General features: G+C 38.3%; 1 protein-coding gene across 1 annotated transcript in view; it reads right to left on the reverse strand.

Annotated features, from left to right (window-relative positions):
• The window catches only part of BIRC6 (baculoviral IAP repeat containing 6), a 366,321-nt gene that overhangs the window by 149,506 nt on the left and 203,196 nt on the right, over nucleotides 1–13,619 (reverse strand). The window contains exons 48-51 of the mRNA XM_042780685.1: nucleotides 13,431–13,527; nucleotides 13,099–13,293; nucleotides 10,340–10,540; nucleotides 21–300 (exon numbers count right to left, since the gene is read on the reverse strand). Of these exons, the coding sequence (XP_042636619.1) occupies nucleotides 21–300; nucleotides 10,340–10,540; nucleotides 13,099–13,293; nucleotides 13,431–13,527 (773 nt within the window). The remainder of the gene's footprint in view (nucleotides 1–20; nucleotides 301–10,339; nucleotides 10,541–13,098; nucleotides 13,294–13,430; nucleotides 13,528–13,619) is intronic.

A 13,619-nucleotide genomic window follows, 5' to 3' on the forward strand; every position in this document is an offset into this window, starting at 1 on the left:
CATTGAGAAATAAAACATACCTTGTCTTGGATACTTGATCTTCAGATGGAAGAAAGGGATTATTAACTGTTGCTGAAGAAGTCGTACCAAAAGCTGTGAGGCCAAGTAATTTAATCTGTGAAAGGCCTAATGTGCTGGCATCTCGTGGACGATGTAGTCTAAGGCAGACAGCAGAGGCTACCTCAGCTTTTACAAGCTGAATTTTTATGTAGGTAAGACCACTTGTGACAACAGGTGTGGACAAAGGTAGCATATTTATTCCATCTGCACTTACTTCAACAGATACTGAGGATGGGCAGGCTATAGAAAGAGCAAATTGGATAATTAATAAAGAAAAAATAAACATCTTCCTAAAAAAAAAGAAGCCTTCAGTTATATACATTATGAACTTATAAAAAGAAAACTTAGGTAAAAAAATATATTTGCCACTGACTTTTACCATAAAAGAGGCTGTTTTACAACATAACCTATTTAACCTACATTATGGTAAAAATTGTACTTGAAAAGCCTAATATCCACCAAAAAAAGAAGTAACCAGAGATAGGCAATCTACATTTACTTGATTCTCTGCAAGAAAAAAGCAGCCAATTAGGCAATAAATCTATTAATTTCTACTTGACTCAGAATTTTTATCAAACATATGGGATTGATATGCTACAATTTACTCTTCTACATAATTCGAAAAAGGACATGATAAGAAATACAGGCTATCTTCCAATAACTCTTTGTTTCACTACTATCATATTGCAGTATTTCTAAACACAGCTGAGTTTAAAAATTGCTTCTACCTTTTAGTATTTGTTTCCTTTTTAACATTTAACCAAATAAGCACAGAATTTTTAAAAAGAAATTCTGCTAAAATTCAAAGTGAGGAGATGGCAACTGGCAGCTTCTTTCTATAGGGAAATTACTTCTTTCTAGCATTTACCGGAACCCTATCTAGTTTATCTAGTAAATAAATAACCATTGAATTTGATTTTAATTTTAATATCAATGGAAAAATTAGAAGAAACCTTTATTATACATGGGCCAATCACACAGCATGTCCTGAGAACTAAAGAAGTCACATCAATTTTTAACTTAATCTTCATAACCCTTTTAGGAAACTATTATCCATGTTGTAAGGAAGAGACAAATTAATCAAAACTCTCATAATGAACAAATGGCAGTGCTTATATTGAAACCCTTGTTTGATTCTAAATTGTATTTTATTTCCCCTGGAGCTCAATATATCTTCATTTTCTGAACAACTCCAATAGTAAAATCAAACCGTCACATTAATTACAGGGAGTCCGTGACTTACAACAGACTTCAGTTACCATGAACCACACTTACAATCACCCAAATTTTTTTGTACATCATATCATTAGTAATATGCACTACATACAATGTTGCAGCACGTGATTTGCTGATGTTACTATTCTTAGATGTTCACTCATGCGTTCAATGTTACGATTTACTATTCAAAACACTGCCACATGGATTTACTTTTCTGAATTAATCAGGTGCTTATAATTATGTATAAGCATTTAATTATGTAACATGGATTTTGTAACTGTATTAGAATAATAATTGAATCTTATAGATAAATGGGAAAATTTATTTTTCCATTGATACACAAAATTTTCCCTAGCACTTCATTCAATAATGAGTGACAATGGATGGCAAAGACAGTCAATAATGAAATGTGTATGAATGGGGCAATTTCAACAATTGTGTAAAAATTATTGTATATATACTATTTGAGTTCCATAAAAAATATACTACTTCATACTTTATCTTTTTCTTAATGTATTTGATTGGAATATAATTTATGTACAGTGAAATATACAAAACTGAAGTGACATGGGTCGATACACTTTTTTTTTTTTTTTGGCAGTGTTCCTTCCCCTCCCCTCTCACACCTGGCAATCAATATAGAAAGTTTGCCTCCATAATATAAACCTTTCTTTGACCCTCCAAAACAACAAACTAACATTAAATTTGTCCTACTGTGATTGACTTATTTTCCTCAGCATAATGTCCTCCAACTTCATCCATATTATGCGGTGTTTTGCAGGCTATACATTATTATTTAGTGCTGTATGTTGTTGTTGTTATTTGCCATCGAGTCGGCCCCATCGACTCATAGCGACCCCTCCTTGGGTTTCCGAGGCAGTATCACTACGGAAGTAGGAATGCCGCTGTATAGCATTCCATTATCTGTATGTACCAGAGTGTGGTCATCCACTCTTCCACTGATGGGCACATACGCTGTTTCCCTCTTTTTGCTACTGTAAATAGGGCTGTAATGAACACAGGTGTGTATATATCTTTTCTTATCCTGGCTCTCACCTCTAGGATATATACTTAGTTATGGGATTGCTGGGTCAAATGCTATCTAGAACTCCAGCTTTCTAAGGAATCACATACTGCTCTCCACAGTGGTTATATCACTTCACACACTCACCAGCAGCAGTGTATGAGAGTCCCAATCTCTCCACATCCCCACCAACATTTGTTATTTTCCATCTCGTTGAACCTTGCCATCAGTGTTAGGGTGAGACAGTATCACCTTATTGTTTTGATTTGCATCTCTCTGATGGCCAATGATTATGAGCATCTCTTCATGTATTAGCTAGCCACCTAATATCCTCTTTGGTGAAATGTCTATTCATATCTTCTGCCCATTTTTCAATTGGATTGTTAATTCCTTTGGTGTTGAGGGACTGGAGTTTTCTACAAATCTTAGAGATAAGTCCCTTGCCAGATATGAAATTATCGGCAAATATGAATTTGTGGTTGTCAATTTTATTATGTATTTTGTGGTGTTGATTTCTTTGTTCCATATAATTTTCTATGCTGAGCTCATTTTGTTTATAAATTGTGTTATCACTTCCGTCATTGCTATTGCTTTAGCTGAATATTTATGCTGCTCCTCTTTGTAATTTTGATGTGAAGGTTTATCATTTTCTTGAGGTTACCCAATGATTTATAGTTTGCTTCTGAGGTTTACAACAGTCCATTCTATCTTGTAGTTAGTTGTCTTGACTTCCCTACCATCTAGAAGGTCTGTAATGACAGTTTTTTCCCTCTTTTTGGTTTCTAGTTGTCTTCATTTGTCAATTGATGTCTCTTGTTCCCTGTTTACAATCTTGTAGGCTTATTTACTTTGGATACTTCCATAGCTGGGTTGGTTTCTGGGTTATATCATCGTATGTGTTAATGGTCAGTTGTTGGTTGCTGTTGCTTCTCTGTGCGGAGGGCTCCCGTTAGCATCTCTTGTAAGCTTGGTCTGGTTTTAACAAATTTCCTTAATTTCTGCTTCTCTGGAAATGTCCTAATTTCACCATCATATTTGAGGGACAATTTTGCTGGGTACATAATTCTTGTTTGGATATTTTTCTCTTTCAGGGTTTTATATATACCATCCCATTGTTTTCTTGCCTTCATGGTTTTTGTCAAGAAATCCGAGCTTAGTCTTATTGGTTGCCCCTTGTAAGTAATTTTGTTTCTACCATGCTGCTCCCATGATTCCTTCTTTGTCTTTCGTTTTGTTGAGTTTGATGATGATATGTGTGGGTGATTTTCTTTTGGGGTCTATCCTGTTTGGGTTTCACTGGACTTCTGAATGGATATATTCTCACCTTTCATCATACCAGGAAAACGCTCTTCCAACAAACCTTCGACAATTTTCTCTGTGGTTTTATTTGTCTCTTCCTGTTGTAGAATTATGATTAAACGTAGGTTATTCCTTTTGATGGTATCCCAGATGAACCTTAGGCTTTCTTCATTTTGTTTTCATCTTTTTTCTGATTTAACCTTTTCCAAAGTAGTGTTCAGGTATTTGCCTTTAATCTCACTAATTTTGTCTTCTATCGATTCAATTTTGCTCCTCTGGCCCGTTCAATGTGTCTTCTCTATTTCTGAAAATTTAGTATTAACCTTCTGCATTTCTAACTCTAGATTTTCTAACACTTCTAGTTTTTCATTTACTTTGTCATTTTCTTCTTGTATTGCCTTTTGGAATTATTCTAGGGTTTTCTCTGTGTTTTCCTTGATCTGTCTCCTTGATCTGTCTCTCAATTTGTTGAAGATACCTAAACATGATTCTTTTGAATTCCTCAACAGGGAGTTCCAATGCTGCGTCTTCCTCAGGGATGTGTTTTGGGTCTGTATCCTGGTCTGTTGTTTATCCTGCTTTATCTTGTTTCTTTATGTCGACTGTGTTGCTCTGTTGTCTACGAGGCATTGTGACCATTTTGTGTTTATATTTAATTGGTGATTGTATGTTGGAGTGACTTACCCACGATTTTCATTTCGTTTTGTTTTTATGTTATATATTAAAGCAGGGTACTGTGCTCTTCTATTCACTAGTTGTCAGCACTTATATATTCACCACCTGTCTCCTTTCCCGTTGTCAGCCTCTTGTATGTTCCTGCCGACCTTAACAAACAGAGCCTATCTTTAGGTCCCTGGAATCCGAATGAGAATGCCATCACTTTAAAATCCCAAAGAGTTGCCACTTGTAAAGATTCAAAATGACTGCACCCTCGATCACTTTCAACATCCAAAATGGCCACCACTGGTAAACATTCAAAATGGTTGCGTCCTTAGGCACTTTAAATATCTAAAATTGCTGCCACTGGTAGACATTCAAAATGGCTGCACCCTCCAGATAGTGGAAAGTCAACACATCACATTGTTTCCCTTCCTAGTCACAGACCACCAGTACAACCATCCTTGCAGCTCTTGGTGACCAAGTCTGATGTTTAGGTCAATTCTCAGGTCCAAACACCACTTGGAAATACTCAGGCTGTTGGTCCCAACAGAGTAGCTGACAGTCTGAAGCTCCAAACATCTCGGTATGCACTATTTTTGTTTAGGATTTTATGCCATAAAAGGGCATAGCCAATTTAGCCTAATCCAGTTCTGTATAGTTCCTTTCAAAGCTCAGGGCCCCAGGGTTATCTTCTGTATCTCTCAATTGATTTTTCTCTTCCTTGTTGAAGAGGGCCTATGTTGCCTATCTGCCTACTCATCCATCTTATAATATTTCTTATTCTTAATGAGTATCTCAAATAGCTCCTTTTCTATTTAATCTATGAATTATTTTCTAAACTTATCTACCTTGCACAGTTAGAACAAAATATATCAAATGAATAGCATCTAATAAATCACAGTAACCACACTTAAATATTACAATAAAAATTATTCACATAGGTAGTTATCTTACCATGGGGAGAAAAAAATAAATCTAAGCAAATTCTATGTTGTAGGACTAGAACCAAAGACCGCTCTAAAAAAACGAAGATTGCTATCTGTCATTGTTAGGTGCTGTTGAGTTGTCTCAGACTCGCTGTGACCCTATGCACACAAGAATGAAACACCGCCCAGTCCTGTGCCAGCTCCATGATCCCATCACCACTGCCACCGTGTCAATCCATCTCGCTGAGGGGCCTTCCCCTCTTTCACTGACCCTCTACCTTACCAGGCATGACATCCTTCTGCAGGAAACAGTCCCTTCTGAAAACATGACCAAAGTAGGTAAGACGAAGTCTAATCACCATTGCCTCCAAGGAGCCTTCCTACTGTACTCACTCCAGGACAGATCTGTTCTTTTAGCAGCCCACAGTACTCTCAGCATTCTTTGCTAGCACCACAACTAAAAAGCATCCATTCTTCTTTGGTCTTCCTTATTCATTGTCGAGCTCTCATATACATATGAGGTAACTGAAAATATAATAGCTTAGGTCAGGAGTACCTTAGTCCTCAAGGAGACATCTTAGCTCTTCAGCACTTGAAAGAGGTCCTTTGCAGCCAATTTTCCCAGTGCTATATATCATCTGAACAAGGGGACACTACATGGTTTAAAATCAGGAAGGGAATACATCAGGGTCGTATCCTTTCCCCATACTTATTCAACCTACATGCTAAGCAAATAATCCGAGAAGCTGGACTATATGAAGAAAAATGTGGCGTCAGGATTGGAGGAAGAATCATTAACAACCTGAGATATGCAGATAATACAACTTTGCTTGCTGAAAGTGAGGATGACTTGAGGCACTTACTAATGAAGGGCAAAGAATACAGACTGTAGTATGGATTGTGTCTCAATATAAAGAAAACAAAAATCCTCACAATTGGACCAATGAGCAGCATCACAATAAATGGAGAGAAGATTGAGGTTGTCAAAGAGTTCAAGTTGTTTGGTTCTACAATCGATGCCAATGGAAGCAGCAGTCAGGACATTAGACGACTTGTAGTACTGGGAAAGTCAACCGTGAAGAAACTGTTTCCAGTGTTGAGGAGCAAGGGTATCTCCTTGAGGACTAAGTTGCGCCTGACACAAGCCATGATATTTCCAATCGCCTTGTATGCATGTGAGAGCTGGACAATGAATAAGGAAGACTGAAGAAGAGTTGATGCTTTTGAGTTGTGGTGCTGGCGAAGAATGCTGAAAGTACCATGGACTGCTAAAAGAACTAACAGATCTGTCCTGGACGAAGTGCACCTGAAATGCTCCTTGGAAGCGAGAATGGCCAGACTTCGTCTCACCTACTTTGGTCATGTTGTCAAAAGGGACCATTCCTTGGAGAAGGATGTCATGCTTGGTAGGGTGGAGGATTGATGAAAGAGGGGGCGGCCTTCAACGAGATGGACTGATGTGGTGGCTGCGATGATGGGCTCAGGTATAGCAGGGATCGTGGAGCTGGCGTGGGATCGGGCAGTGTTTCATTTTGCTGTGCATGGGGTTGCTATGGGTCGGAAACGACTCGACAGCACCTAACAACAACATATGTCATCTGATGTCCTGACTGCTCCTTCCACTGGTGTCTATCGTAGAACCAAGCAATGTGAACTCTTTGATAATTTCAATCTTTTCTCCATTTACTGTGATGCTGCTTATAGGTCCAGATGTGAGGATTTGTGTCTTCTTTCTATCAAGATGTAATCCATACTGCAGACTGTATTCTTCAATCTTTATCAGGAAGTGCTTCAAGTCTTCCTCACTTTCAGCAAGCAAAGTTGTGTCATCAGCATATCGCTGGTTGTTAATGAGTCTTCCTCCAATCCTGATGCCATGCTCTTCTTGATATAATCCACCTTCTTAGATTATCTGCTCAGTATACAAATTGAATAAGTATGGTAAAAGGATACAACCCTGATGCACTCCCTTGATTTTAAACCATGCAGTGTCCCCTTGTTGTGTTTGAACGACAGCCTCCTGGTCTATGCACAGGTTCTTCATGAGTACAATTAAGTGTTCTGGAATTCCAGTCTTCTCAATGTCATCCAAAATTTGTTATGATCCATGCAATCAAATGTTTTGCATAGTCAATAAAACACAAGTAAACATGTTTCTGGTATTCTTTGCTTTCAGCCAAGATCCATCTGACAGCAGCTATGATATCCCTTGTTCCACGTCCTCTTCTGAATCCAGCTTGCATTTCTGTAAGTTCTCTGTCAATATACTGCCGCAACTGTTTTTGAATTATTTTCAGTAAGCATGCAATATTAATGATATTGTTCGATAATTTCCACATTCTATGAGATCATCTTTCTTTGGAATGGGTACAAATATGGATCTCTTCCAGTCAGCTGGCCAAGTAGGTGTCTTTCAAATCTCTTGGCATAACCGAATGAGTACCTCCACTGGGGCATCCATTTGTTCAAACACCTGAATGGATATTCCGTCAATTCCTGGAGCCTTGTTCTTTGCCAATTCCTTCAGTACAGCTTTGACTTCTTCCTTCAGTACCACTGGTTCCCGATCATATGCCATCTTCTGAAATGAATGAACACCGACCAGTTCTTTTTGGTATAGTGACTCTGTGTATTCCTTCCAACTTCTTTTGATGTTTTCTGCATCATTCAATATTTTGCCCATAGAATCTTTCAATATTGCAACTCGAGGTTTAAAGTTTCTGTCAGCTTGAGACATGCCAAGCGCGTTCTTCCCTTTTGGTTTTCTACCTCCAACTCTTTGCACATTTCATTATAGTAATTGGGTTTGTCTGCTCAAGCTGCCCTCTAAAATCTTCTGTTCAGCTCTTTTATCTTGTCATTTCTTCCATTTGCTTTGGCTACTCTCTGCTCCAGGGCAAGTTTCAGAGTCTCTTTTGACATCCATTTTGGTCTTTTCTTTCTTTTTCGTATTTTTAATGACCTCTTGCTTTCTTCATGGATGATGTTCTTAATGTTATCCCACAATTCTTCTGGTTTTCAGTCATTGATGTTTAATGCAGAAATCTATTCTTTAGATGGTCTCTAAATTCAGGAGGGATATATTCAAGGTCATGTTTTGGCTACCGTGGACTTGTTTTAATTGTCCTCACCTTCAAGTTGAACTTGCATATGAAGAGTTGGTTTGTTCCACAATCAGCTCCTGGCCAGGTTTTGGCTGAAGATATTGATCTTTTCCTTCGCCTCCTGCCACAGATGTAGTCAATGTGACTCCTGTGTACTCCATCTGGCGAAGTCCACACGTATAGCCTGCCATTTGTGTTGTTGAAAAAGGTATTTGCAATGAGTAAACTGTTGGTCTTGCAAAATTCAATCATGCGATTTCCAACATCATTTCTGTCACCAAGGCCAAATTTTTCAACTACTAGTGCTTCTTCTTTGTCTCCAACTTTTGCATTCCACTCACCAGTGACTGTACATCTTGACTGCACGTTCGGTCAATTTCAGACTGCAGAAGTTGATAAAAATCTTCAATTTCCTCATCTTGGGGTTTGGTACATGGTGTGTAGTTTTGAATAATTATAGTATTAATGGGTCTTCTTTGTAGGTGTATGGATATTACCCTATCACTGACAGAACTGTACTTCAAGACAGATCTTGAAACCTCCTTTGTGATGATGAATGCCATGGCATTCCTCTTCAAATTGTCATTTGGCCAAAACCAATCCATTTCAGCTCAATAATGCCTAGGATATCAATCTTTATGCGCTCCAATTCATTTCTGAGAACTTCCAATTTCCCTAGATTCATACTTCGTACATTCCATGTTCTAATTATTAAGGGATGTTTGTAGCTATTTTTTTCTCAATTTGAGTCATGCCACGTTAGCACACGGAAGTTCTGAAAGATTTACTTTATCCATATCATTAAGGTTGGGTCTACTCTGATGAGGCATCTCTTTACCAGTCCATTTTCAGTGCCTTCTGAATCAAGGGGCTGCTATTCCTATACTGTGTCGGACAATGTTTCCAAGCTATTCATAAAGTTGCCCCGTAATGGATCAGACAAGTGTTGATCTGTTATTCACAAGGTTTTCCCTAGCCAAGCTTTTGAGAAGTGGATGGCCTCTTCCTTCTTTGTAGTCTATCTCAGACTGTAAGTTGTGTTGAAACCTGTCCATCATGTGCAACCCTGTTGGAGTTTGAAACATCAGTGGCCTAGCCTCACAACTACGTGCAAGCCACAGAGGATGACAAAATAACAGAGAAGTTTGTCTCCCTTAGCTGTTGGAAACCTCTCCGCCCACCCCTTACCTAATTCCTACCTGGATCCTGAGTCTTTTATTTCCCGGCACTCTCCCTTGCCCTTTCCTGGCTCTGGGGGCTAGGGCCTGCCTCCTTCCCAACCCTTACCTGGATCCTGAACCCCTTTCCTGGATGCTGCCGCTTTTGTGGTACTCAGCGCTCTCCCCCTCCCTTTTCTGGCTCTGGAGGCTGGAGCCTGCCTGCCTCCCGCCCCTTACTTGGATCCTTTTGGCTTCTGTGGTCCCCAGCGAACTCCCCCTCCCCTTCCTGGCTCTGGGGGCTGAGGCCTGCCTGCTTCCTGCCACTTACCTGGATTCTGAACCCCTTTTCTGGATCCTGGCACTCTTATGGTCCCCGGCGCTCTCCCCCTCCCTTTCCTGGCTCTGGGGGCTAGGCTCTCCTGCCCCTTACCTGAATCCAACTATCTACATAGGTGTAAATGAACTCTTTTCACCTTAATACTAATAGTTTTGGGTAAAAAAGGCAAAATAATACATAAATGGAATACATTCATTTGGCTATCAACAGACATTCGGTTTGAGGGTAATCTGATGAATTCTTTTACCTCATGAAAAATTACTTGGTGATAGTTGAAACAAAGGCCTGATAATCTACATCTGAAAAGTAAGTCACTGAAAAACCTATGGAGTATTGTGCTACTCTGACATATAGGGAGTCTCTATGAGTTGGAATTAACTCAACGATAATACAGTAAGTAGTGTTGAACAATACATTAAAAACTTTAAAATTAAGCAATCTGGTAATCACACCTAAGTGCATTACGGCTTGCTAAGTATTTTTCTCACTTTCAAATGTTTTTAAATTTACATCTTATTCTCATGATGCTTTTTTTATTAGCTATTGCTTACTTGCAAGAGATGCCAGGTGAGGTTGGATATGTATCTCTTTAAGAAGTACTGCTGCAGGAAGGTGAATGGTAAGGTCACACCAAGCTTCCTCTGGCAGAAAGATATAAGACCAAGCAGCAGAGCGAGCTCTTCTGTGTGGTGGCGTGGCCTGCAAAAGCACTTCAGCTGGTTGGGCAGTAGGACTGCTAGATGTGATAGTACCTACAAGAAAATATTTTAAGTAAAACAATTTGGAGGAAAAAACACACATATACATGTACACACAAATACACGTACATATTTTGTATTAAGAACTATTCAAATCATAACAAAGTAGAAAAATGAACTGGAAACATTTGATGCTGTTAATATAGAATACTCATACCATAACTGTCACAGTATTCAAAAAACACTAGGACATCTAATCAACTGGTAAGGTGACAAGTTCATTATTAACTGATGTCCAAATTTATTACATTACACATGAAAACTGAACTAATGAAAACAAATCTAGTAAAATAATTCTCAAATGATATAAGAAAGAAGTAATGTAAAATATACATTTTACTTTGAAAATAATCACCTTTATTCTATGATCATTAATCATCTTTATTCTATGATGTCAACATTAATGAATGAGAACTATTAAAAGGAAAATACAAAAAGAAACTATGTGCAGTGTAAAAAGGACAAAGCATCTAAATTAAAATCTTTTTTACATAATACCACAAAAAGCATTAAGTGTTTTAAAGCCAATTAACATTTATAAGGAAAACTAATATAAGCAATTCATATTTAATTTTATATACTGTGCTCCAATTTAAACATAAATTTAAAAAAAACCTTTATTTCTAAAGAATTAAGTACAGTTTTTATTTCTAAAAAATTCTTTGTTGTTATCAGGTGCTGTCAAGTTGTCTCCAACTCATAGCAACCCTATGCACAACAGAACAAAACATTGCCCCGTCTCGTGCTAGCCTCACAATCCTTGCAATATACCTGAGCCCATCGTTTCAGCCACTGTGTCTACCCATTCTAGTTGAGGGCCTTCCCCTTCTTTGTTGATCTTCCTTTTTTACCAAGAATGATATCTGTTCCAGGGAATGGATCATTCTGACAACATGACCACAGTAGGTAAGACAAAGTCTGGCCATTCTCACTGCCAAGGAACATTCCTGCTGCACTTCCTCCAGGACAGATTTGTTAGTGCTTTTAGCAATCCACGGTACTCTGAGCATTCTTCTTCACTACCACAACTCAAAAGCATCAACTCTTCTTTGGTCTTCCTTATTTATTGCCCAGCTCTCTCACGTATAAGAGGCAATTGAAAATACCATGGCTTAGGCGCATCTCAGTCTTTAAAGAGACATCGTTGCTCTTAATCACTTGAAAGAGGTTTTTTGTAGCAGATTTACCCAACGCAATACATCATCTGGTGTCTTGACTGCTGCTTCCACTGGTGTTGATTGCAGAACGAAGTAATATGAAGTCCTTGACAACTTCAATCTTTTCTCCATCCACCATTAAGCTATTTATTGGACAAGTTACGAAGATTTTTGTTTTCTTTATATTGAGGTGCAATCCATACTGCAGACTGTAGTCTTTCGTCTTCATCAGTAAGTGCTTCAAGTCTTTGTCACTTTCAGCAAGCAAAGTTGTGTCATTTGAATATCACAGGTTGTTAATGAGTCTTTCTCCAATACTCATGCCACGTTCTTCTTCATATAATCCAACTACCCACATTATTTTCTCAGCATACAAATTGACTAATTATGGTGAAAGGATACAACCTTGACACAGTCCCTTCTTGATTCTGAGCCATGCTTGTTGTTGTTGTTGTTATGTGCCGTCGAGTCGGCCCCAACTCATAGCGACCCCTCTTTGGGTTTCCGAGGCAGTATCACTACGGAAGTAGGATTGCCCAACCTTCCTTCCGAGGAGTGGCTGGTGGGTTTGAACCGTCAGCCTTCTGGTTAGCAGGCAAGTGACTTAACCACTATGCTACCAGAGCTCCTCTGAGCCATGCAGTGTCCCCTTGTTTTGTCTGCATGACGGCCTCCTGATCTATGTACAGGTTGCTCATGAGTAAAATCAAGTGTTCTGGAATTCCCATTCTTCTCAATGTTACCCATAATTTGTTACGATTCACACAATCAAATGCTTTTGTATAGCCAATAAAATGTAATTAAACATCTTTCTGGTATTCTTAGCTTCAGCCACGATTCACATCTGACATCAACAATGATATCCTTCGTTCCACATCCTCTTCTGAATCCAGCTTGCATTTCAGGAAGTTCTCTGTCAGTATACTGCTGCAACCAGTTTTGAATTATCTTCAGTAAGATTTACTTGCATGTGACATTAATGATATTGTTTGATAATGTCCATTCTGTAGGATCACTTTTCTTTGGAATGGGTATAAACATGGATCTCTTCAACTCATCTGGCCAGGTAGCTGTCTTCCAAATCTCTTGGGATAGCTGAGTGAATGCCTCCAGTGTGGCATCTGTTTGTTGAAACATCTCAATGGGTATTGCGTCAATTCCTGGAGCCTTGTTCGTTGCCAATTCCTTCAGTGCAGCTTTGACTTCTTCCTTCAGGGCCATTTTAAAAACTTCCTTACACCTACAGAATGTTTCAATATCTACTACCTTTAGAATCAACTAATTTGAAATCATGATATTAAAACATCATCAACTTACTTTAATACTAATTTTACTTAATACCAGCTATGTAGATTCAAAACTTTACACCAATAGATTTAATAAGACTTTTCTTACCAAGGGGTGCAAAATTGTGGATCCCTTCTGCATTGTCAGGTTCAGAAGCTAGGATTCTTGTTTTTAAAGTACTGTCAACAGCTTTATTTGGACCCGAGTCAAGAAATTTCATAATAGTTGACACCATACTTCTTGCAGTGTTCACAATAGCCCTTGTACTAGTAACCATGTTGTTGCAAATGAGCTGCACACCACCTAAATTTACAAATAATACTAACTGAAAATTATCTTAGGATAGATAGTTTATCATAAAAAATTAGGCCACATAAATGAGAATGTAATGTACTATCAAATGATTTCATTTAAATGACAGTTTTAGAATTTTATCTTACCCATATCATGGAATGCTTTTAAGGCATCACTAGTATCCAATACTCTCAAGATGAACCATAATAATGGTTCTGATAGCTGGCAAGTAGCAAGAGAGCCCTGAAAATAAATACACGAGTATTATAATTTTTAAAATTATGACTATCAGCTTTCTGTGAATTAGGAAAACTTCTTTTTTAAATATATTTTTC

This window comes from Orycteropus afer, unplaced genomic scaffold, assembly GCF_000298275.1.
Source record: "Orycteropus afer afer isolate SDZICR_OR568_19922 unplaced genomic scaffold, OryAfe1.0 scaffold00054, whole genome shotgun sequence".
NCBI lineage: Eukaryota > Metazoa > Chordata > Mammalia > Tubulidentata > Orycteropodidae > Orycteropus > Orycteropus afer.